General features: G+C 42.4%; 1 protein-coding gene across 4 annotated transcripts in view; it reads left to right on the top strand.

The window, feature by feature from the left end:
* The window catches only part of C1qtnf7 (C1q and TNF related 7), a 104,969-nt gene extending 81,318 nt beyond the window's left edge, over positions 1-23,651 (top strand). For 3 of the 4 annotated variants that reach the window (XM_047567404.1, XM_047567402.1, XM_047567403.1), the window contains exons 2-3: positions 15,523-15,768; positions 20,066-23,651. In XM_047567404.1, the coding sequence (XP_047423360.1) occupies positions 15,531-15,768; positions 20,066-20,697 (870 nt within the window). In that variant the 5' untranslated portion in view covers positions 15,523-15,530 and the 3' untranslated portion in view covers positions 20,698-23,651. Of the gene's footprint in view, positions 1-8,356; positions 8,499-15,522; positions 15,769-20,065 lie in introns of those variants that run through there. The other variant, XM_047567401.1, reaches the window with a different exon arrangement.
* Positions 23,652-25,438: the final 1,787 nt, after the last annotated feature.

The raw sequence follows: 25,438 nt of genomic DNA, 5'->3' as shown, positions 1-25,438 counted from the left end.
TGCCTGGAGAGTAACATTAAACACAAGTTAGCTATCATCTTCACCATCAACATCATTATGATTGTCATCACTGTTATGAATGATTGTATGTATTTAGAATCCAGTTGAAAAATCAAAGTGTTTTCAAATCAGGCCTCTAGCTTCAGTTGACACTTTGACATGGGAACTCCCTATGAAAGAGGTTGAAATTCATTTTATACCTTAAGTGATATATTTATAAAATTTTGCAAATGCCTAGCAAATAGATCCACATGCATTTTTTTGCAACATATTCTTTGCCCCAAAGATTTATTTATTTTTCTTTTGGTCAAATAAAAACAGAGTGCATTAAATTATTGGAATGATTTTAAATAAGGAAGTTATATTAATTCATTTACCATATATTCATTTATCAAATGCCTGCTGTTTAGGTTCACCTTAGCAACAGACTAGAGGTTGAACTTGAAGGCAAAAAACTCCAAGTGCAGAAAAGACAGTAAAGAGGCTTTCACCAAATGTCAGTCAAGAGACAACAGGATGGAAACTCGGTCGATGCTGAATGAAAGGAGAGAGTTGGGTATTGGTACATACTCCTCAATGGTCACCTCCAGAATTCAATCAGCATTAAAGACTAATTTTCCCACTTGTATTTTGGTGCACGATTAGAATTAGAGGAGGAGCATTAAAATTAGATGAGAGTTTAGATGGCACGTTGCTGATTACAGTCACTGGCACCATATGGACGACACAAAGATAAATAAGATGGGATTACCGCTCCGAGGAGTTCCCTGTGTGGTCCACATACTTGTGCCTGGTTCTGTATCAGGTGTGACTCATGTACAGGAGCCTGGCTTCCCCTTCCAAACCCTACCAAGGGAAGCTTGGCTTTCTCACGTGAACCAGGGCCCCCAACAATCGTTTTCATCTTCCCTGTTGGAGAGTTCCACGAGTAGAGAAATGAGGTGAAGGACACGCTGACAAAACCAAAACCAACCAAGTGAGAACAAGGGAGTCGGCCACTGAGACTCAAAGTGACAGAGAAATGGAAAATGTCATGGAATGAAAGGGAGGCTTCTGCCCTGCCCTGGTTGGAGGCTTCCGCCCTGCCCTGGTTGGAAGCTGTGCAGGTGGGGAAGCTGGAGGTGGCAAACCAGAGGTAGGGCCTCCAGGGCGAGTGGTGAGGGGTGCATATCTGGTTGTCTCCAGATGGACTTGAGTTGGAAGTGGGGACAAAACTAGGGAAGTTGTCAGTTGACAATCAAGTCCTGGCTGTTTGGGACTGATTGTTCCAGCAGGTAGTGTTTGGCTTCCTGGATTGTTACTGGAGGTAGCGGTCGGATGTTGTACAAGTCTTACTTATAGCAGGCTGGCTTTCCCGGTTGATTAGTGTAGATAAGAGCTTGATTCCCTGGGAAGCTGATGGGTGTGAGTTCTGTTTCTCTGTGTCTGACTACCATTCATTTTTATATTAAATCCATCAATATGGGGGGAAAAAAAAAACACCAAGTATTTCTCCAGAAAGTGAGCAAATTGAAGTTAGCACAGCTGTGGGGCTCCTGTGGTCTGCCTTCCCGGCTGTCCCGCACAGTGCTTGCTCTGCCCCTGTTCTCCGTGGCTGTGCAGCATGGAGGTGGGAGTAGCATTGCCCTGCCTTCCGCCCACACTCCAGGGTGACATGCTTGGTTCTGCGGCCACCACCTCCAAAGGCAATTCGGGTCTCCCTCAGCCTCTGCATTCCAAGGTTCTGGGATGACCTAACATTTTAAAAACAGTGCCAGTTCTCTAGTGTTTCCTAAACAATCTTAAGGCAGTATGACAGGTTTTATTAGTAAAAGCAAAAATTGGAACACTTGACAGCCACATCACCAGTCCTCAACGTGTTGGGGAATTGAAGATTAGCTCCACCCACGTCCTTTCCCCAAATCCACCATGCACAGATAGGCCTGTAATGCACCCAAGTCTTCTTGGAATTTCTATAACAAGTCATCAGAGAGTTCTCCCTGCACTCTGAGAACTTCACTGGAAAGCCTTGACAGCTACATAAAATCCTATTTCAGAACTTTGAGTGCACCAGTATTCTCTTAGACATAGGTTCCACGGGGTTTCCCTGCAGAACACTCCGTAACACCCTGGACTTCTTCAGAGAACTCTGCAAAGATGATCTAGTGGGTCAAATGCTCTGCCCCATCCTTCACATGATATAAATAAGAAACAGTTTCATTTTTTTTCCCATCAGTTGTCCTTGTCAAATTCTGTTAGATCTCTCTGTCCTGCCCTTCCATGACATCTCATGCAAATTCTTTAGCTTTCTGGTAACTCTCAGTTACAGGAACAATTTCATTGGTCTATTGTGACTCATTTTCAGATATTAAAAAGACAAATCTAAATCAAAACTTCTATCGCACATCTAATACAAACGTTTCGTTTTTTCTTAAAAGGCCTCAAGGGCCAAGGGAGCTGTACAGTGTCAATCATTCTATTATTATCCAAGATGATAAAAATTCCTAGTTTTTATAGAAATAGTTATGGACTAAGTGATACAATGTCTGGAATTTCCTTGAAAATATACAAGATGCAAGTGTGAGGAGAAAATAAGACGAATACATTCAGAGTGTCAATAGAATAATGTCGTGCTTAAGAAATCCTTGAAGCCGGAGGCTGGTGCATGGGACTCATCTACTTATCTCTATTTCTGTCTATGTTTGAAATTTCCTGTGATTTGTTGAAGTTTCTTGTGTTTTAAGATATGAAAAATGATATTTTTGGACAAGGATCAATATTATGATCCGAGATGATGTTAATTCTCAAATATTCACAATAATGGATATTTATGTATATTGGAAACTCTGAAGTGTCTTCTAGTGTGAAATTAGGAATCAGGTCTGATGGGAGGTTGCGCTGAATGGAGGAGAGAATCTTGGGCATCACACAAGGACCTGAGTTCTAGTTCTGGCTTAGCAGGTAAATATAACACGAGGCATGTCTCTTCCCAGTCATTCACAAAATGGGAAAAGCACGCAGAGGTCTTGAAAGGCCCTTCCTTCCTTAATGGCATGGACTGGGTCCCTCAAGTCTGCAGGTCCAGGACCCAGGGTGGCACCTGGCATATAGTATGGTGACGTTTGTACATTCAGTGAGTGGGTTCACTGCCCTACTCTTCATAAGCAAACTCCTTTTCACGTGACAACCTGCCTCTTTCCCTACAATGAAGGCAGGTCCAGAAGCCAAACCAAGGTGGTTCAGTTTGCTGAGGTCACCCTGAAAAGCCGGGAGGGTGGCAGCAGTCACCACCTGTGCCGATATCATCCTTATTACTGAAAATCAGCGCTGAGGGAAAGAAACAGCCTGACCCCTAAAACCTTCTCGCAGTCCTTCAGGGGCTCCTACCCACCCCAAGATAAGACCAGAACCTTCTGCGTCCCACAGAGTCTGAGCAGGAGCGGTGCACCTCCCCTCCGGGCTCATGTTCTTCTTCCCTCCTTCTCAGAGGCTGTCATCCCACGCCCTCCTCCTCTGCCACCTCAGGGGTCTTTGCACGTGCATATTCTCAACCTGGAAGCATCTTCCTGCTCCTGGCCTGATCAATGCCACTGCTGTTGGATATTTTAGGGCAGATGTCATTTCTTGAGGCAAGTATTCTCCTAGCCATAGCTTCAACGGGGCTTCCCTACAGAACACTCCGTAACACCCTGCACTTCTCCTTCAGAGCGCTCTGCAAAGATGATCCAGTGGGTCGAAGGCTCCGCCCCATCCTTCACATGATATAAATAAGAAACAGTTTCATTTTTCGCCCATCAGTTGTCCTAGTCAAAATCTGTTAGATCTCTCTGCCCTGCCCTTCCATGACATCTCAGGCAAATTCCTCAGCTTTCTGGTAACTCTCAGTTACAGGAACAATTTCACTGGTCTACGGTCACTCGTTTCAGATATTAAAAAGACAAACCTAAGTCAAAATTTCTATTTCACATCTACTACAAAAGCTGCAGCCCAGCTGCTCTCTGCTCTTCCCCTCCCCTCGTCTCCCCGGCTCTTCTGCCTTTGGCAACTCAGATCAGAATGCAGGAGAATTAGAAAAAAGTGATCAGATTCCTCACCCAGCGCTGCCTGCATGGTCCTCCCCTGGCTGTCCAGGTACTGAACTGCTGGCTTTCCCAGGATGAGTGTCTTCCCAGGGCACCAGGGTCTTCCTAAGGGCCCCCACGTTGTACACTTTCCTGATGTGAGTGACAGACGGCTTGGTTGATAGCTTGGTTTACCCCATGATGGCCCCAGCTTCCATGCTCAGGGACATACTCAGTGGCCTCCTGCCCCCTGGGAGGACTTCTTGTTGGCTCAAGGGGCTCCATCTGGATGACGCATTCTCAGCCGCCTTCCTCAGAACCATCCGCCTCCTGGGAAACTCGCCTCTCCAACAGCTACCCCTGCCCTGCTCTTCCCTCCAGTCAGCCTTCTCCCTCACAATGCTCAAGTTGGCATGACCCCAGAGGATGTGCAGGACGGGGGTCAAGCACCCCACCACTTCTCTATCCCATTTCTCTGATCCTGTGACAGCCGCAAGGCTCTCAAGGATCTTGGCTTTACAGGACAGCTAGCATCCCACACTGCAAGGTAATAAGTAGCACCCCTAATATTTTCAGTCACTTCCCTTGGGGCCTTGTCACTTGGGAAGGAAAGGAGAAGCATTTCAACACTCCTTCATCAGCCAAACAACTCTCTGCTAATCCTTTTTTGAATCTCTATTTTTTTCTTACGTGGTTTAAAAATGGATGATGCTCTCAGGGTGCAGTGGCACATGCCTGTAATCCCAGTAGCTCAGGAGTCTGCGGCAGGAGGATGGAAAGTTCAAAGCCAGCCTCAGCAACTTAGTGAGGTCCTAAGTGAGACCCTGTCTCAAAATAAAAAAATAAAAAGGGGCTGGGGATGTTGCTCAGTGGTTAAGCACCCCTGGGTTTGATCCCTGGTACCAAAAAAAAAAAAAAAAATGGATAATGGTCAATGTCAAAACGAGTTGATTTTAAGTTCTAAGCACATGGATGAGCAATGATTGCTCATTGTTCTCTGCTTTGGTTCCTCAATCGCAGTTCCAAGATGATGGGAATTCCCAGTTAATATCCTGTCAAACATGGCTCCGTGATTATTTGAAGAATGCCTGTCTTACTCGCTAGATTTTATCTCTACAAGGGCTCTCTCTGATAGCTTTAAGACCAAGCATTCAACATCTGGCATTTAGCAGCACCCCCAATCAATTTGGGATGAAGCAATGAATAAAATAACAGAATGAGAGACAGAGAAGACCAGATTTATACCAGGGAAATTCCTTGACTGGGAAAGACTAACAAGCAGGACATCATTGGAACCAGAGTAGATGGGACACAGATCCCCCAAGTCATGATGCCCCTTAGAATCACACAGCTTTTAAGAGCTGTAAATGCCTAGATTTAATCCACTGGTGTGAGAATTCTATAGATCTAGTTAAGAACTAGTGAGCCACAGTGGGTAGGAGAGGTGAAGAGAGCAAGTGAGGAGGATTCAAGGGAAGCCTCGTACCTGCTCCAGAGTATCAAGACACTTCCTGGAGAAAATGATGCAAAAGTAAGATAAATATAAACAGATGGAGAAGGGGGCATGGGGCACACATGCTTGGCAGGGACTTGGAGCCACAGGAGAAGACGCAGACGAGGTTCTGAGGCAGGCTACCAAGAGGAGATTCACTCCTAAGAGAACTCGGTGCACCTACCAAGGGGGAGACAATGGGGCAGCCCAACTGGTGGCAAGCTGTTTTGATGCAGAGAGCTGCTGTTGGAAAGTTAGCAACACCCTAGGGAGGGTAGAGATGTAGAGATGGGGTGTGCAAACTGGCTCGGATGCCTGAAGTACACATCCACGAAAGGAGGCTAGAAGATCACTCCCCTCCACAGTCGTGGTGAGGATCAAGTGATGACTGATGTCCTGGCACATTGTGGGTGTTTATTAGAGATCAGCCAGAACCACCTTTTTAAAATCATTCCAGTGCTTCGCAAAGTGGCTTGCGTGTGTGTGTGCGTCTGTGTGTGTGTGTGTGCGAGAGAGAGAGACACAGAGAGAGACAGACAGACAGACAGAGACAGAGAGAGAGACAGAGAGAGAGAGAGATCAGTGTATACTGACCCAGCTCAGACCAGTCAATAAGGGCCAGTTCTACACACAGCTTCACAGCTTGGCATTCAGTAAATGTCAGGCTGGTAACTTGAAAGTGACCACAATGGAGTATTTATTTACACCCAGAAAATTGCAAAATATCTCTCTTTCTCTCTCTCTCTCTCTCCTTCTCTCTCTCTCTCAATCACTTATTTTCTCTCTCTCCCTCTCTCTCGCTGGTTTCCCATCACATTTGTTAGATTCTCTGGGAATGTTGACTGCATCGAAATGAGTTGACCTAGATTCAGTTGAAAAATCAGTAAAATTACAGGAAAACTAAAGCAAACACTCAAAGGGAGAACCTTCCTAAGAAAGAGAGAAGGAGACCTTGACCAGGGGCCAGCGGCAGGTGAAAATGGAGTCTGACTCGGAGCCCGTGTTCCTGGGCACACTGTCCTATCCACACATCTCACCTCCACTTCTAGAGTGAGTGTGAAAGTAAAAGAGTAAAGTTAACACTGACAAGTTCAATCCACATGTGAATGCTCTAAAAGACCAGTTCAGAGGCTCATTGGGAAAGCATAGATTATATTAGATTAGCTGAGATGAAAAATAATTTTTTAAAAAGGAAAAAATTGAATAGTGCAGAACAGACAAAAGATTGTAATACTTTAATGATACAAGAGATCTTATCACCAGAAGTGTGTTGACATGTATGTAGAATAGTGAGTAACAGAGGTTGGGAATGGTGGGTAGGGGAGATGGATAGAGGAAAATCAGATATGGTCAGCATGTGTGGTATTAAGTAGCATACCAAACCCCACTAGTATGCACAAGTCGTATGTGTTGATAGAAAATAACTTAAAAACGTGGTAAGCAACATTAAAGGGAAATGATGGGCATTGTGAATGATACAAAAAGCAAATATGAATCCATCAGTTGCATCAACACTTAGCCAAGTGGAGACTGGGGATGAGGCACATCTGTCCTTCTATTGGTCAACAATCATCCGGGGTCCTGGACAGAGATTGTTCTATTCCAAAGACGAAAAAATAAAAGCCCATGTAAGTCATCAATTGTGAACAAATAAGTAAATAAATAAGCTGACCATGTGAGATTAGCTTGTCAATGACTACTAACACTTGGCACCAAAATTTTGTTAGAGAAATTTAAGCAGTATTAGGAGCCTTAGAAATAGGTAAGGGCAACCATTTTATTTTGAGGATGAAAAAAACCAACCCAGGGACTCTGTATGATGAAGATTCTCATTTAGAAAAAAAAATGCACATATGACTAGCTTGTATATTTAAGATACTATTTTACATGCCATGAGGGCATTCAGATTCTGAGAACCAATAAATTCAAAAAGACCATCTCCTCTAGATTGGAGAGTACATATATGCAGCAAGAAAAAGCTGATCAGAACGGAGAGCTCACTGAAATTCTTGGTCAAATTTGTGGTCAGTGTTCACTTCCCTAACTCTGAACATTTCTTTCCATTAGACATCTCATTGCTAGAGAAGAATGAGAGAGAAAGCAAGATAAAAATGACACTTTTTTCAGTCACTTAATTTCCTTAAATGACATCATGAATTATATATTGCTGTTGCCAAGGCGATATAAGAAAAACATATCAGAAGGAAACAAAGAAATTGATTGCACCAAAGATGACTAGTCTTAGGCTTTGGAGAATCATTTTGACTTTTGAGTTGTTATGATCAGTTCTCTATAGGAACAAAGACATATTAGTCATCTAAAAATACTCAATCATTGTCTCCATTCAGCAAAGAACAAAGAAAATATCAGGGCATGCTCAGCCCTCTTTCTTTCTGCAGCACATAGAATTGAAGGGCTATTTTCCTGCCACATTTATCAAGATTAGGCACAGTGCTCCCTGTTATTGCATGAAACCCCATCCTATGTCCAGAATCTAAAGAGCCCCCCTCAAACACTCTCAAATAGGAAATGACTTTTTTCTCTAAGTTAAAAAATAATTTCCAGGCAGTGAGTAATTTTTTTCCTGAACCATCCACTCAATGGAAAACAAATGAAGAGGGAAAAAATGAAGTAAACAAATCTGAAAAAGAGGCCACTACACCCAGAGATGGAGAAGCCTGCACACTTACCAGTCACAGGGAGCAGGAACTTAGAGTTTGTCCCAAACAAAACCATAATTTTAACTGGTCCTTGGGTTGAGCTTCACTGGATGAATGACTTCCAAGGCCTCTGGCTCTTTGGGACTAAGCGAGAAGATTATTTTTAGCACAACTATTTGGAAATCTTTGAGAACTTGGACCTGTTATTCTGTCTGGTACCAAAGCAAGCTTTTCACTGAGCTCTCATGAAAAATCCTCAGTCTCGGTGCATTGAGCATCCCGCAGCCGCTCACGGCCAAGAGCACGGTATGGTGTTTACTCTTTTACAGGTTTGTGGTAAATGTGGGTACAATGGTCTTTTTCATTATGGTAGGTTTTGGGTTTATTAAACAGGTGGTAGTTGTGTAGGGAGAATCCAGGAAGCTAAAGTTCTGGGTCCAACCCTCTGGTCAGACATTCGCTTCATGACCATAGACAGTGGTCTCTGGATCTTGGGTCCCTGTCCAACCTGCCACAGAATGTCTTTGAGAGGATGGAATGCTCTTAGCATTACTCTGCAGACCATGAACTGTTTTGCAGGTGTCAGAGTGCTTTACTGCTGTGTCGTCAGAGCACTTTAACAGGACATAGTCAAAACTTTATAAATCATGAACTGTGGATGGTAAGAAATGCTGACCAATGTGTATGTTCCTCATCCTGCCCTGTTGAACTTCTCCTGTGGGCCAGTCTCAGGCTTATGCATCAGTGATACAGAGCTTACCTTTTGCTGGGAAAATGAGCAGGAAATGGTCATAACACAAAGGCTTTTGTGTGACCTTGTGGGACCTGAGAGGTGTCAGGAGAAGAGAGAGCTCACTCAAATGGGAAAGCAGTTCTGCTAGGAAAGTGGGAGCCCCAAAGCAGGAAGCTGAATGGTCGCAACACAGAAGGATCAGGGGCATGAACAGCCAAAGTCCCCATCCTATCCCCAGTTCAGTGCTCCTCTCCAGCAGGCAGAGAAGGACCCACCTGCTCTTGTAAAATCTCTGGGTCAGAGCCTGTTTCGGCCATCCTCGGTGACCTTTCCTCTTCCTGTGACTTCCAGGCAAAGCACATTTCAAATTGAATTCAGAATCAAGTCCAGCCCTCTGTCTTCCTCGGTCTTAAAGTAATCTGTTATAGTCTCCTTCACATGATGTAGAAGAAAATTCATGTTTGGAGACAAAAAGAACTGAGTCCAAATCCTGGCTGTACCATTTTATGACCGTAGATGTGACCACAGAGCACTGTAGAATATTTGCCTCTGGGAACTTCATGTGAAAGGAATCATATGCATTGGTCATTGGCTTATTTCACACAGTGTGATGTCTCCAGGTCCATCCATGTCGTTGTATATATTGAATTTCCTTCCTCTGTAAAGCTGAATAAGATTCCATCGTGTGACTATGTCATGCTTTGTTTACCATTCATCAGTGGACACTGGGTTGCTCCTCCCTTTGGGCTGTTGTGAAGAATTCTCCATGAACGTGGGTGTGCAAATTTCTGTTTGCGTTCCTGCTTTCCGGAAGTGAAATTGCTGGATCCTTTGATAATCCTATATTTAATTTTCTTGAAGACTCACTACACTGTTTTTCATGAAGGTTGTACCATTTTATATTCCCACCGACAGCGTCTTTTATTTTTAGAAGAAAAAAAAAGTCATAGGTTATTTATAAAGGGATTTCAATCTGTGAACACACTGTCTGGGAGTTCAATCTTTGCATTGATGTCATCAGTGTTTCTTCAAGAGATTTTCATGGCTGTTTTAGCAAGAACAAAGGACTTCTAGGACTTACAGAAGTTTACAAAACACTATATATGATAACCCTGTCTTAAAGATTCAAAACATACATTAACATGAAAGCTCTGGTATGTATATGTACATATGTGTTCTAAATATGGTGTTTAAAAATTTAAAAACTTGTTACTTTATTATCCCTATGGAAAAATAGGATACAAAGTCATTTACAATTATCAACCAGGACAGATCTGTTCAAGATTAGCATTATTTCCAGAACTTTGATTTTCTAACTCCAAAGGAGCACAAAAGTGGAAATATTGTACTTCGAATATGTAGCACATATTCTGCATAAATTTGCATAATTCAATTGAATGCTTTAAAGCACACTGTATGAGAAGTGACTGCTAATGAGTATAGCTTTCTTTTGGGGATTTTTGAAAACATTCTAAAGGTGGATTATGGTATGCATTGATTGTATACATTGGTTAATTTTATGGTGTGCAAATGATCTCTCCGTAAAACTATAAAAATTATTATAATGTTTATAAAGTTGTGACACACATGCCCCTTCCCAGCCAAAATAACCAAGTTCACTGAAGGGCAGCAGGCATTCTGTGATGGATTGTTCCAGACGAGGTGTTGGAAACATAAAAATGGATCTCTACCTCTGAGTTTTTAATCAAAAAAATTCTAACAAATGAGATTTTTTTAAGTGACAAAATGAAACAAGAGAATTGAAAGAAAAGTGTATTGTGCTTGTTTGTTTCCACAGTACTGGGGATTGAACCCAGGGCCCCACCCATGCTAGGCAACAGAGCTACATCCCCAGCCCTAGAGAAAGAGATTATTTTTAGTTTCTTAAAGTGGGGGAAACTTTCTAAACACAATAAATTTGACTTCAAAAAATGTTTTTACAGTAAAAATGTTCTTTTTTAATACCTGAAAAAAGTAAAAAGACGAACTAGGAAAAAAATTTTTGCTGTACGTATCATGAACCATGTGCAGATAAACAAATATAAATATTCACTGCACTGTCATTTAGTAAAACAAAAGAATGAAAAGATCCCTCCTGTCCATCAACTACTTAAATATAACATATGATGAATATTCTATAGACACTGAAATAACAAAGATAGCTCTGTCATTGCCAGTACAGATACATGAAGCTGAACCTGCACATCCACAGGTTCCACATCTGTGGATTCAATTAATCACAGATCAGAAATATTTTAGAAAACTGGGTACTAAACATGTACGGACATTTTTCTTATTATTCTCTTGGCAATACAGTAACAATTACTTACATAACATTTACATTGTACTAAGTATTACAGGTAATACAGAGATGACTTAAAGTTTGCAGGAGGATATACATTGGTTATAGATGAATATGACAACATTTTATATCAGAGACTTGAGCATGTTGAATTGGGGGAAGGGGGAGACATGGACTCAATCCCCCTCGGACACCAAGGGATGACATTCTACACACCCTTACAGAAGCCCAGCAAAGAGGCCAAGTGCAAACCATGGTACAGAGGAAGCCAACATGGGGAAGGAAGAGGCACAGGAAACTGACAACAGGCACCATCTTCAGGGAGGGAACTGGGTCTCTAGAAAACAGAAAAATAAGAAGAGATTTACTTGTCATTTTGTACCCTTTTTCTTTTGAATTTTAGTATGCAGATATTATATATACAAAAAGAACTTGCATATATTTTTTTATTTTTTTTAATCAGACTGCATTTTGATTCATTGTACACAAGTGGGGTCCATCATTTCGTTTCCATGGTTGGACACGATGTAGGTTTTTAAAAGCACTGTTGCGTGTACAAAAGCAAGACAACTCAAGTCCTTCATAGGTATTTCTTAAACACTGTAAAAGGGACCCATAGACCCCAGAAGGTCTTCTTTAAATCCTCTTTTCCCTTTTTCTCTTATAATATTTCATAGCCCATAATTTCTCACCAGTTTTTATTCAACAAAACTCACACCTCCCCCCAAAAAAAGTCTCCACTTCTCCCGCTGGGGCTTTTGTACTGAGCACTGTTCTAGGCTGACTTCCATTCTTTCAGACAGAAACGTGCAATATAAAATAAAGGCAGGAATACCGCAGCGGTTCACAGATGGTGAGTACAATGGAGAAAGAAAAGCAGAGCAGAAAGAGGGAGGCCCGGGAGGGAGAAGGCAGGCTGCACCTGGCAAGGGCTGGACTCCGGGAACAGATGGCATGGGACAAGACTTTGAGCAGGAGCCACATGAGCATCTTGGTGCAGAGGGCCTTCGATGGTGGGGAGAAACATGTGGAGGCCTGAGGCAGAGACCACGTGTCCTTGGGGAGCACCAGGGAACCCAGTGACTGGAACTGGAGAGTGAGCACAGTGGAAGTCAGGGGAGCTGGAGACCCCCGCGCACCACGGCACCAGGCAGCGAGAAGCCCTTGGCCCCGGGTGCGGTGGTGAGCCATCCGGAGACACCACTGTGGCTTTCCATTACGATCCACACTCCCTTTTCCTCCTGCATGAACTGAGTCCCAAAATTGGAGTGACACTATCACGGGGCCATTGTCACCCATCAGGCACCTTGACACGTTGTGCCTCTGTGTCAGAGGAGGATCCTTAGTGGGTGATCACCTTGAGAGCCTTTCAGGAAGCCCTGATTGGGGATGTGCCTTTAGACTGGTGCAGACGATTCACCAGTGCCTTTCTCAGTGAACAGCAACCCACTGGTTCAATGATGGATCCATTTCAGTGGCTCTTATCTGTCCCTTCTTCGAGCCTTCGTTGCCTGGCTATTGGCAGCGTTCAATACCCTTTCATCAAGCACAGCTTTTAGGTTTCTGCTTCCTCTGTTCATCAACTAGATGTTACCATGCTCTTCTTCCAGACTCTACCCCTGACTGTTGGCATTGTCGTTTTCATACTCCATCACTGCCAGGGCACCTTCCTCCAGATCATGTCAAGTCTCTCTTAAAAACACCTCCTGGCCTCAGCCGACTGCCGTCTGTTCCGTGTGGGTTGGGAGGCTCAGAAGTTCTCCACTTACACATCCCTTCTCAGAGCCTCCCCATGACCAGTCTTTTACAGAGAGCAACAGGCAACTTAATCGATGTATCTAGTTTTGGCTGTAGCCAGGATTGTGCATAGAGGGTTCTTACCATTTTCATTCATCTACAGCTCATTTGGAAGCACTGGTGTCTTTAGCAGAACACTGGGACTGCCAGAAACAACCTTAAAACCATTCACGCAATGGGATCAATCACTTGGGGTTTGTGCTCACCTTGATTTGGATATGGTGTAAGTGTGTTCCCCAGGGATCATATGTTGGAAACTATGTCCTGTATGGTGGTGGGACTTCTAAGGGGTGGGGGTCTATTGCACAGTCACAAGACAGTCCACTCCCTTTGCTGAGGCCTTCTGTCTTGCCAATTGATCTCTCCCTTTCACTTGCATTTCCACCATGATACCATCTTCCCTGAATTGATACAGTCAATAGGATCCTTGCCAAAGGTGGCGCTGTACAGTTTGGACTTTCTACCTTCATAAGTATGAGCCAAATGAGCTAAATAGATCTCTTTTCTTTGTAAGTACCCAGTCTTGAGTATTTCATTACAGTAGCAAAAAAAACAGTTTAAGACAGCGTGGTATGTCAAGCCTGACAGACAACATGGCAAAAATAATCTCTTTCATTTGGTAGGGAAGAAGGGAGGCTGGAAGTACTGAGATTTGGTAGAGAATATGGAGTCTATTTGAATAAGAGGCTTTGGCTTTTCAGTAATAAGATTTCTAGGAATCAGGCTTAATTCAAAACCTCAGAGCATCTGTGTTTTCCTCAGTTTGTTGTTCCTATGCTCTGTCAAATTTCTGGGTCTAACTCTAGGATGTTGCAATTTCCCCTACAGGTACCATAAAAGTGGCATGGTATATGTGGTTAAATTCTCTGAGGTGGTTGTCTAAAAATAGCAAACTGGGCATGGCCGCGCACACCTGTAATCCCAGCAGCTCGGGAGGCTGAGGCAGGAGGATCACAAGTTCAAAGCCAGCCTCAGCAACTTTGCAAGGCCCTAAGCAACTTAGGGAGACCCTGTCTCAAAATAAAATATATAAGGAATTGGGGATATGACTGTGTGATTGCTTGTCCCCAGGTTTCATGATTATTTCCTTTGGGAGAGTATAATCCAGATCAAGCACTGTGCAGATTTTTTGCTGAAACCCAGGTCCAGAAAGACCATCAGAGAAGAGGAAGGGTCTCAGGGGGAAGAGGAAGGGAAAATAGAAAAGGGCAAAGGGGAATGGATATGATCGTAGTTCATATAATCTGCCTGGACAAGTGTGCCACCATGAAACCCATTATTTTGTATAATCAAAAGCACTAAAAATCAAATTCAGTTTCAGCCATCCATAGTCTCCCCATTTACACAAAACCAGAACCTACTTCTCAAGAAACTGCTTATTCTGAGGACCGTTTAGCCTAAAATATCAGGTATCCACAGTCTTGCCACCCCTCCCCACCCTTAGCCTGTGTGCCAGGATTCCTGCTAATAAATGGTCCAGTCTCAGGCCTTGTGGAGGGAAAACCAAGACCTATCGATTAGCACCAAAGAGACCCGTGCCTGCTTCACCCAGAGCACATGGTTTAATTTCACGTGGTTCTTTAATTGACCCCCAGTGCTAACGGCTTAATAGGACACCATGACATTATGTCCTGCAGATTCTAAATTAAAGTTTGAGACTCCCCTCAGGACATGCACAGTACTCCAATTAACACTAATTGGCATTAGGCATGATTATCAAGTGAAAAACATGGTTTTCCTGCAAATGCCTCTTCCTTTCTCCTGCTTTAAGAATCCCATAACTTCTGCAAATACTAATCATGGATATATGCAAACAGTAGTTAGGATATGTCTGATGTGCTGTTTACCTTGGCAGAACACTGGAAACAAATGTCCATTATGAAGAATTACATATGTGTGTGTATACATACATTAGCATGTCTGTGTATGTATATATATGTACATCTATATATATAAAATAGTAGAGACAAAAGCAACAATTTTAATGTGAATAACTTTTGACATAAGATGTTTGTAATATTTTTAAGTAAAAAAGGATGAAGAATTACAAGATTGCTTTTCTCCATGGCACAGACAATAAAGACTGGAAGCATGTATATGTTGGAGAGTAAAGGGTAATTATCTTGAGTGATGAGAATAGTGCTGATATTTATCTGATTCATTTGCATCTCTAATTTTCTACTTTTTAAAAATGCATTACTTTTACAAAATGAAAGCATCATTTTTCAAAGTCTATTACTGATTCTGTAGAATAAATGCAATGCAGTGGTTTCCTTTGAAAAATTTTTCATCAGGCCTTTCTCTACACCAGCCCCTGCGTGGGGCACTGAGGACTCCACATCAATGTTATTTTCAGTGGAATTAAGAGGGAAAACACACATAGAAAGGTGAGCACGAGAATGAGAGGCTGCCAATTCCAGTTCCCATGTTCCAGCAGAATCAGCCATGCCAATCCCCACCCTGCAAGGGGACCTGATGAGTGTGTGTTTCTTTTCCAGAGCCAAAGATGTTTATCTTGCTCTATGTCACAAGTTTTGCCATCTGCGCAAGTGGACAACCTCGGGGCAATCAGGTCAAAGGAGACAGCTACTCCCCAAGATACATCTGCAGCATCCCTGGCTTGCCTGGGCCTCCTGGGCCCCCTGGAGCAAACGGATCCCCAGGGCCCCACGGTCGCATCGGCCTTCCAGGAAGAGATGGTAGAGATGGCCGGAAAGGAGAGAAAGGTGAAAAGGGAACCGCAGGTAATGGACGATCAAGCTACGTAACACTTCACTTCACCCCCACCTTAGACCAACTGCTTTCTCTGACACTTCATCTCATAGGAATTGCTCCTAAAGTCCCTTCTCTAGCTCACCTTCAATGGTCATAACGATTCACTGAGCTCTTACTGTGCCTCAGGTGCTGCCCTCAACTCTTCACCTGCATCCTTGCTGCGTTGTCATGACAACTGTTTCAGGTAGACAGGATCACGCTGTATAGGTGAGGAAACTGAGCCACAGCCTGACTAAGTGGAATAGTGGAGATGAACAGGCACCGCACAGGAGATGGACTCAGACACCCGATGCCTGGAACCACCCAACTATTCCCGCTCCAGACCACGTCTGGTCATGGATGGATAGACAGACAGATGGGCAGGAGGGAGATGAACAAACTAAACAGAGGCAGAAATCAGAGCCAGACATACAGGTGCCATCTTGCTCAGTGCTGACGAAGGTACCAAAAGGGCCTCTGGATTTTATTTTTCACAGGTGAAAAGGCAGTCACCTTTCCTAGCTCATTGCTTCCCACTTGTCCTGTAGCAGTTAAGGTGTAGATTTCTTATAGCACTTTGAGGCAATGCAATTGTCCCCTAGTCCTTCAGTAATTTTCACTTTTTTTTTTTTTCTCCATCAAATAAGTTGGTCCGGGCATCTTGCCAGACTCTGCAGTCCTTCCTAGTCAACCAAATTGAAATTCTAGAGAGACTCTGTTAACTCCAAAAGATTCCGAATCAATCTTTGAAAACAAGTTTCTGAGTGTAAAAGTTAGGACCAAAAAGAGGAAGGAAAAAGTCAATAGATTTGAGATATATGCCTCTATCTAATCATCTCATCTGATTTACTGGAGTTCTATGAAACAGAACCATAATGTATATTCCGGTTATTGGCCAATAATTCATGTCTGAATTTCCCATGCAAAAATACTTGGCAAATCAATGCTGCCAAACCTATGAACATGGTTCAGTATTAGGAGAAAAACTTTAATAAAGGTTCAACATCAAATAAAGAACCTTGAATGTGGAGCTCAAGTGGAATTTTTCAAAGGTTTCCATAGGAAACGCCCATAAATCTAAGTTATCACTGAGCTGAGATTATGAGTGTCCTTGAAATCCTGCAGTAACATCAGGATTACAGTTTCATATTCGTGACCCTTTTGGTGTGTGTCTGAAAGAAACCATGTAGCGGCTAAACCAACAAGCCCTGGAGCCAGAGGATTTAGGCTCAAATCTTGGCTCCTTTGATTACTTGACTTAATACCCTTAGGCAAATAACTGGGAGCCTCAGTTTCCTCATCTATACACTGGTGATAGTACCTGTGAAGTTCAGGGCATGAAGCCTGAAAAACACTCCACAGAATTACTGCCACCTGGAAAACATGAGTAAATGTCAACTGTCATCATTTATTACATTTTGATCTGCAAATGTGTGTCCAGAGAAATCGTGACTATCCAAAGCCAGGTAATAAGCTAGAAATCTGCTTCATGAGGTAGTTCCAATGTTATTTCATATTACATTAAATGTTCATAATTGCTACAAGTTCAACCTTCTGTGAGGCTAGTCCTGCACCCAAATGCATCCATTCATTTATTCATCCATGTCCCCTTGAGTAATTCACTCAAAAATTTTTATGCACCTGTAAGTATCTAGTATTTTTCTAGACAATGTTTCTCAGCCTCTGCATTAATGACATTTAGGGATGGACGTTTATTTGTGCAGGTGACCATCCTGTGCACTGTAGGACTTTGGGCAGCATCACCCTAATGCCTCTCTCAATGGCGACAACCAGAGTATCTCCAGACACCACCAACTGTCCCCTTGGATAGGAGGTGAGCAGTGCAAAACTGCACCTGGTTGAGGACTCTGGGAACAAAACCATGAATAAGACGTTGTCCTTGTCTTGAGAAGCAGACATTTGTGTAGGGGAGGCAATATGTGAAGGCATAATTACACTGTGTCAGAATAATGACCTTTCATTAAGAACTCACTACCTGTCTAGAACTTTAAATTTAGTATTCAATGTCCACCATTAAATTTTTCAATAATGATAATGAGCAATAAAAAGAATGTTATAAATTTAAAAATTAATATTCAAAAATAAAATGCCTCTGCCAGCCTGAGATTATTTAAACCCAATATACACATGAGGCTATGGATCAGCTCGGAAAGGAAAGGCAAGAAAGAGAAGCATTCCTCTTAGAAACTACAGCCTTGGGTTTTGGGGATATGCTTTTAATGTGGCTGGAACTGACACAGGGGGTTTCTGCTCCCTGGTTCTCCTCTAATGACACCACAAGCCTCTTTTCATTGGTCGCCCTTAGTGAACACCCACCACATCCACCCCAACCAAGTCTAGGCAGAACCAAGGGTATTTTTTTTGGTTCAATTTCCCTACCCTAAACTAAAAACATAGAGCTGATTATACTAAATTATAAATTTTCTGTAAAAAAAAATAGCTATCTTTCTCACTGGTCTATAGCAATGATTAGGGTAGAATACTAACATTTCATTTAATTTGAATGTGTACCCATAAAAAATATTTCCAAATATCACTAGAACTAACACATGAAACAGATCCCTCATTCCAGTTTACTGTATGTCTTTAAGGTATCAATTAGCTTAGCTATGACCCGTATTTGCAGATTTCAAGATAATAACAGCTAATTTGAGAATGGGACAGGTGTCCTTTTTGCCAATGTCACACCCAACCCTTGTCACAATGACTGGCATATGGTGGATGGCCAACGAATATTAAATGGATGTATGCATAATGCATAGGACCACGGATGACAGATGGACGGATAGATAAAATGGTCCTGAAAAGGAAATCAAGGTAAATACATTTCATGGAGAAGTAAGAAGAAATTATTTCAGTCCAAGCTTCAGTACCTAAGTGTAGACTAACCCTTACTCCCTCATTCTCCTCTCTATCTGACGATAGATCTGACTAAACATGGAGGGGAAGAATGTTTCGGCCCTTCTTTCTGCTCTTAGTGTGTAGCCTTCAGCATATGGACAAATTCTTCATGCACAAAACATGAATTACTGTAAATTATTACAGTTAGTCCATGACTGCCTATCATCCAGCAGCTCAACACATTGATGAAATGTGAAGGTAGTGAAGATCTTTTCATGTGCAACATTGTGAAATTTCATCCCAGTTTTTATGATTTGTTCTCATTGAATTTTTAAGAGGATGAGACTTAAGCAATCTAGTCTAAACTGTCATTTCAACTATTAGGAGACTGAAGTCAGAAAGCAAATGCACCTAACTAACCCATGGCCAAAGTGGGTTTTATCCCAGATCTGTTGAGTCACTATTGACTACTTTGCTCACTAAGTTTGGAGTAGATTTAGGTCTACTTTTTTTTTATAAATGTAGTTTTTGAAACCAAGAGTAATGTACCCAAAATCATAGAAGCAAGGGGATTTGAGTTCATAAAGGAATCTTATAGTTAAAATTGTTACTGAGACGAAAAAAATTGTATTGATACGTAAAAAATCTATGATGAAGACAGAAAAAGTTAAGCCCCTGTTGAAGATAAAATAGCAATTTAGGAGTTGTAGTCTTTGATTCTAAAGTTAATTTAACAATAAAATTATATTCATGTTCCATTTCTCCCAAAGAGAAACAAACATGGAAAGATCAGACTATTCTGACCTTGTTTCAAGAAATAAATATCAGAGTGCTCTGGTTGAGTCTAGTAGAGTTTCACCTTAACAAGAAAAATCACCTGCAGGCAGGAAGCAGAACTGGATCAGTAAGAACACTGGTCCTGACCCACCAAGTAAAGGTTACATTCACTATTTGCATTCTCAATGCAGAATAAATTTCCAACAGCCACTTTTCAAAACTATTAAATCATAAAAGGTAAAGTTAAAATTTTAATTCTTCCCAAATTTACATTACCCAGAATGCTTTATTGCTACCTTTTCCAATTCACTGAAAAACAAATCAGAACTCACACAATGATGTATGTACAATATTCAAACAAATGATGTCAGAGCACTATCAAGATAAAAAGATTTACCCTCATGAAAGTTAATCATTTTAAATTAGACAGGTCCTAAAATGATGTGTAACATACTCAGGAAAATGGACTTGAAATTTGATGAGATTTTTCTCTTTTCATTTTTAGGGTGTCAGTGATTTTTTTAAAGGACTTGTTATGTAGTAGTACACTGTTAAAGGTGGACTGAAAAGACAAAGTCGGGGTGTGCTGGGACCGCGTAGGTAATGCTGTTCATGACTCTTTAATTCAACTATAAACTCTCTTTGAAGGTCTGAGAGGCAAGACTGGACCCCTGGGTCTTGCTGGTGAGAAAGGGGACCAAGGAGAGACTGGGAAGAAAGGACCCATGGGACCAGAGGGAGAGAAAGGAGAAGTGGGTCCAGCTGGGCCTCCTGGACCAAAGGGAGACCGAGGAGACCAAGGGGACCCAGGGCTGCCTGGAGTTTGCCGATGTGGCAGCATCGTGCTCAAATCCGCCTTTTCAGTTGGCATCACGACCAGCTACCCTGAAGAAAGAATACCTATTATATTTAACAAGGTGCTCTTCAATGAGGGTGAGCATTACAACCCCGCGACAGGGAAGTTCATCTGCGCCTTCCCAGGAATTTACTACTTTTCTTATGATATCACGTTGGCCAATAAGCACCTGGCCATCGGGCTGGTGCACAATGGGCAGTACCGGATAAAGACCTTCGACGCCAACACAGGGAACCATGACGTGGCTTCAGGGTCCACCGTCATCTATCTACAGCCGGAAGATGAAGTCTGGCTGGAGATCTTCTTCACGGACCAGAACGGCCTCTTCTCAGACCCGGGCTGGGCAGACAGCTTGTTCTCTGGATTTCTCCTCTACGTTGACACGGATTACCTGGATTCCATATCAGAAGATGATGAACTGTGATCTGCACGGCTGACCTGAAAGTTCCCAGGTCACCACGGCTGATACCTTGATTTCATCTGGGTTACTGGAAGGTGGAGCGAGCAGCAAGGAGTTCCAAAGAGACTCCTACGCAGATTCCAGGGCATTTGCAGACAGTTCCGGCAGAATTTATCAAAACAAGATAAACCACCACACAGCTAACACCACACCAACACGAGCTATCTACAATAACTCCAGATATGAATTCTCTTGAAAGTCATGTTCATAAATATTTAAACAAATTAAAGACAATATTAATAAAATTTTATTAAATGCCCATTGTGATAAAATCATCTGGTGATGATATTGTCCCATTAAAAATTCATAAAATCACATTTTGTCTGTTATTTAAGACAAACATAACATCCCAGGCAGGGTTTGACAGTTCTCAAAAGGCTATATATAAGGGACTGGGGTTATAGCTCAGTTGGTAGAGTGCTTGCCTAGCATGCAAAAAAACCCTGGATTCAATCCCCAGCACTACCAAAAAAAAATAAGTAAATAAAGAAGGCTCTATATAATAGATCAAAAAATAAAGGTAAGAAGTGCTGAGCATTTTCAATCAAACTAAAGTGATAAGTGTCTTTTATGACTTAGTTCTTTGTGCTGGTGTATATTCACTCAACAACTCATTGGTGAGTCTGTGTGGACCAGACACCATGGCGCTGAGTCAGATGGATTACTGAGTTAGGACACAAGCCTGACCTTCATCAGGTAGTGTGTGGGGAGCACACTGTCACGACTCAGTGCTATGGTTGATTCAATGCTAGAGCTACGCAGGACCTGCTCTTCCTGGAATTGGGGACCAGAGAAGATTTTACACACAGGAAAACAGTAGGCATACCAAGGTGTATTTAAATAGGTGTGCTGGGTGGAGAGAAAATGAGGAATTCAGTATTGGCTTACTCCCGCTCCCTCAAAACATGGTATTTTCAACTGGGAAGGCATGAAAATCCTAAAGATAGAATGGAGACCTGGAAGGGGTAATGGAAATGAAGATGAAAATGGAGAGAATCAGCCGGTAGGTCATTCTCCCAAACCTTTCAACACCATGTCTCCTAAATCATACATCGGTCCCAACAGCATTCTCACAAATAAGGCCGCTGCTTTATATCACGCTAGTGAAGCCAGAATTGAGGGCAGGCGGTTAGTGTAGAAACAGGGAATCTGGTCAAATTGAGGAATGGAGGCCATCAGGCTGGGAAGTTGGAGACTGACCCTGGGAGATTGGAATGTCAGAGTCTCCAGAGCCCCTCAAGATTACCTGCCTAACTGCCCCTCCCAAGAAGTTGCAGGCTGGGAGTTGCTAATTAATGTCCCCTGGGTACCCACCTGCCTGAATCCTCCCTGTGGCCCTTCCCCCTGCCATCTGCTTCTCATCTTTTTTGTCAGGCCATCTCCTGGGCCTAGTCATGAAGACAGGAAGGAGAGAGATAAGTGGGGAGAGAACAAGAGAACAAAAGAGACCCTAATCTCTAAAAGATGTAAGTTGTGCTCACTTCTCAGGACTCTAGAACATCAGCCATGGCCCCTTTCTCCCTCCCAGGAGAAATCTGTTTTATTATCTTTAAATAAAACCTGCTTAATATGCTTGACTTGGCGTGCTTCTCTAATGTTCAAACTTCAACATTTGAGGAAGCAGAACTCGTCACCAGTAAATGGCGGTATCACTAGCAAGTGGCTTCTTCTGCATTTCTAAGTCTTGTATTCAAATGAGGCAAAGCCTGTATCCACTGATCCCTGAGTGCTAGCTGATCCACAAGTGAGCTGATCAGAGAATGGACAGGAGGAGGCAGGAGAGCTATCAAAAGAATAAATAGCTGTCTCCTCCAAGTCCCCTGGTCCCACTTCTTATTGCCCACTGAACTGCCATTCGTCAGCTGATCTCTTCTGTGGTTCTTCTCATGTCCTGCTCCCTTGGTTTATAGCAGTCGTGTTCCCTTAGGCTTTTCCTTTCGGTATCTTCTAGCTCCTTCTATGTATTCCTTTCTTCGCTTGCTAATGTAATAAACATTTCAATGCCTGGCCTGCCTGAACCACGTCCCCTCCTTTGTGAAGACAGAGGAACACCAAGATCACTGCCCCTGCCGTCAGATCTCCAAGGGCACAGGGATGCATGCATAAAATCATCTATAAGTCTGGAAAAGAACACCCTAAAACCTGCTAAGAGTTAGACTGGGGATAGAGACAGACGCTGTAAATGAAGATGAAACATTTACTTCCAATTGTGAGGTGACAGGAGAGGGCCAAGGAGACCTCTGCCCACTGGGCCTTGGGGGATGCTTGGACTTGGAGTGAACCAAGTGAGAGGAAAGACAGCAATGTGGACAAAGCACAAGGTGACCACAGAGACCCAAGACAGGCATTGATGGACACTGTTCGTAAGAGTCCCAAAGGCCAGCCTGAAGAGAGAGAGTGAAGATCTGCATGTTCCAGAACTGGGTGCGACCCTTACCAGAGGTGAGACTTATAATGATCGATAGGTTTGACTCCCCCTTATTTTAGGTCTATCTAGTCCCCATACTCTGTCCACTTGTTGCTCTCCTGAGTCAGACAATAGTCCCAGGAGTCCCAGAGCAATGAGGATTAGACCAGGAGGAAAAAGCAAAAGTGGTTTGAGATAATCAACTGCCCACGCATTATAGCTGAAACCAGAATTCCCGGAAATAAAGTACAAACAACAAAAGCTATCTAATCTGGGAAATAGGAAATTTAGGCCATTTCAGGACAATAGAATTTGCTGGAGAAAGTAGAAATGGAGATGTCAAGCAGACAGTCATGACCCATGAGATTGTTGTGTAAATTTTTTCTGAGCATGATCTACAAATGCATTTATTTTTGGACATTGTTTACTTATCTTGTAAATACTGTTCATTTCAAAGCCTATTTTGAGTAGCATTTTAAACAAAGTTTCTCTTATTAGTCTTGTGGCCTCAGATAAATTTTATCTTGAGCTATCTGGTGGGGTGGTGATGGGGATCAGACAGTTCACATGGGAAAGGAAAGAAAGTTTTGGTATTAAAAGAATAAAATCTTAAGCAAATAAATGCCAGTGTCTTTTGTTTCATAAAAAACTAGCAGGTAGAATTTTTCCGCATTTATGAGTATTTGTGTAAGGAAAATGGAAGAGTGATTTTTTTAAAAAAAGAAAAATCAAAGTCTCATTCCAATCATTCTACATCAGGGCTAACTTGTAATGAATATTAATTAGGCAATATGAATTAACTACACACTATCTTGTTCTAGAAAGGCTTAAAGCATCTTAGAAAAGTAAAATATAGATAGAAAACAGCAGTAACAGTCAGGATAGAACAAAACAGTTGTTATGGTTTGAATGTGAGATGTCCCCCAAAAGCTCACATGTGAGACAATGCAGGAAGGTTCAGAGGAGAAATGATTGGGTTGTAAAAGTCTTAACCCAATCAGTGAATTAATCCCTGAAGGGATTAATTAAAGTCATACTGTGTGGCTGGAGGAGGTGGCAATTGGGGCGTGGTTTGGGGGGTATATGTTTTGTATCTGGAGAGTGGAGACTCTCTCTGTCTCTGCTTTCTGATGATGTGAGCTGCTTCCCTCTGCCACACTCTTCCGCCATGATGTTCAGCCTCACCTCAAGCCCTGAAGAAGGCAGCTGGCCTTCCATGGACTAAGACCTCTAAAACCATGAGCCCTCAAATAAACCTTTCCTCCTCTGTAATTGTGCTCGTCAGATCCTCGAAAAAGCTAACTAACACAACAGCAAAACAAACAAAAAGGCCAGGGTGAGGCTAAGACCTTATTGTGGATCAGAAACATGGATTTACCTGGGCAACCATTTCCTAGAGCACATTCTGCACAAGGATGCACCCAGGTCATTCATCACTGCGAATAATGGTGCTTATTGTAAAAACTAGATTTCACGAACTCTGAATATGCTTTTTCTGTACCACCTTGGGGAAAAGATCCTGAACATAAATAAACTTCAGATACTAGCTATTTTTTGTCTTACATTGTCCTCTCCCTCCTTCCGTAGTGATACATTGCATCAGTGTCCATGATGTCACCAAAGCCACAAACTAAGTGCATCCTAGATGTCTTCTTTTCCCTCCCCCACCCCCGAGTCAGCACAAATTCTTATGGTACTAGCTCCTAAATTACATTTCTGAATCACTGAAACTTTTCATCTCAACACCAAGGTTTCATCCATATATCCCTCATCACTTCTCTTAGTTAGTAGAAACCTTTGCAATGACCCCTCACCTCCAGCCACAACCCTCCAACTCATCCTCCTTACCAAGTTTAATATATTCTTCTAAAATGCAAACACAGTCATGTCACTTCACAGCTTAAAAAACAGCGATCTCTAAATATAGAAGGTGTCTTGAACTTCTCTGGGTCTTTCTAGCAGGCATGCATTCCATACTCTTTTTCTGATATCCATACCCAACTTCCTTCTGAAGGAATATCCTTCTTTACATGCTTAGCCTGTGAACTTCTCAGCAGAACTGACTCTTTCAGATATAAATCCCTGGTTTGATCAATCAAAGAATAGCATTCCCTCACCAAAGGAATAGGTTCAGGTGATTCAATTAAAGCCAATGAGTCTTTGCTGGAACTTCTTTGGAGAGAATCTCATTCTTTCCCCCTTGGACTTGAGCTATTGAATCTCCAGCTGGCATTTTACATCACAAAGCTAATACCACTTGATAATGGATTCATCCACAAATGAAGGCAGATGGAGATA

Source organism: Sciurus carolinensis, chromosome 10 (assembly GCF_902686445.1).
Source record: "Sciurus carolinensis chromosome 10, mSciCar1.2, whole genome shotgun sequence".
Taxonomy (NCBI): domain Eukaryota; kingdom Metazoa; phylum Chordata; class Mammalia; order Rodentia; family Sciuridae; genus Sciurus; species Sciurus carolinensis.
The sequence above is the reverse complement of the archived record's forward strand: the minus strand, read 5'-3'. Positions and strand labels throughout refer to the sequence as shown.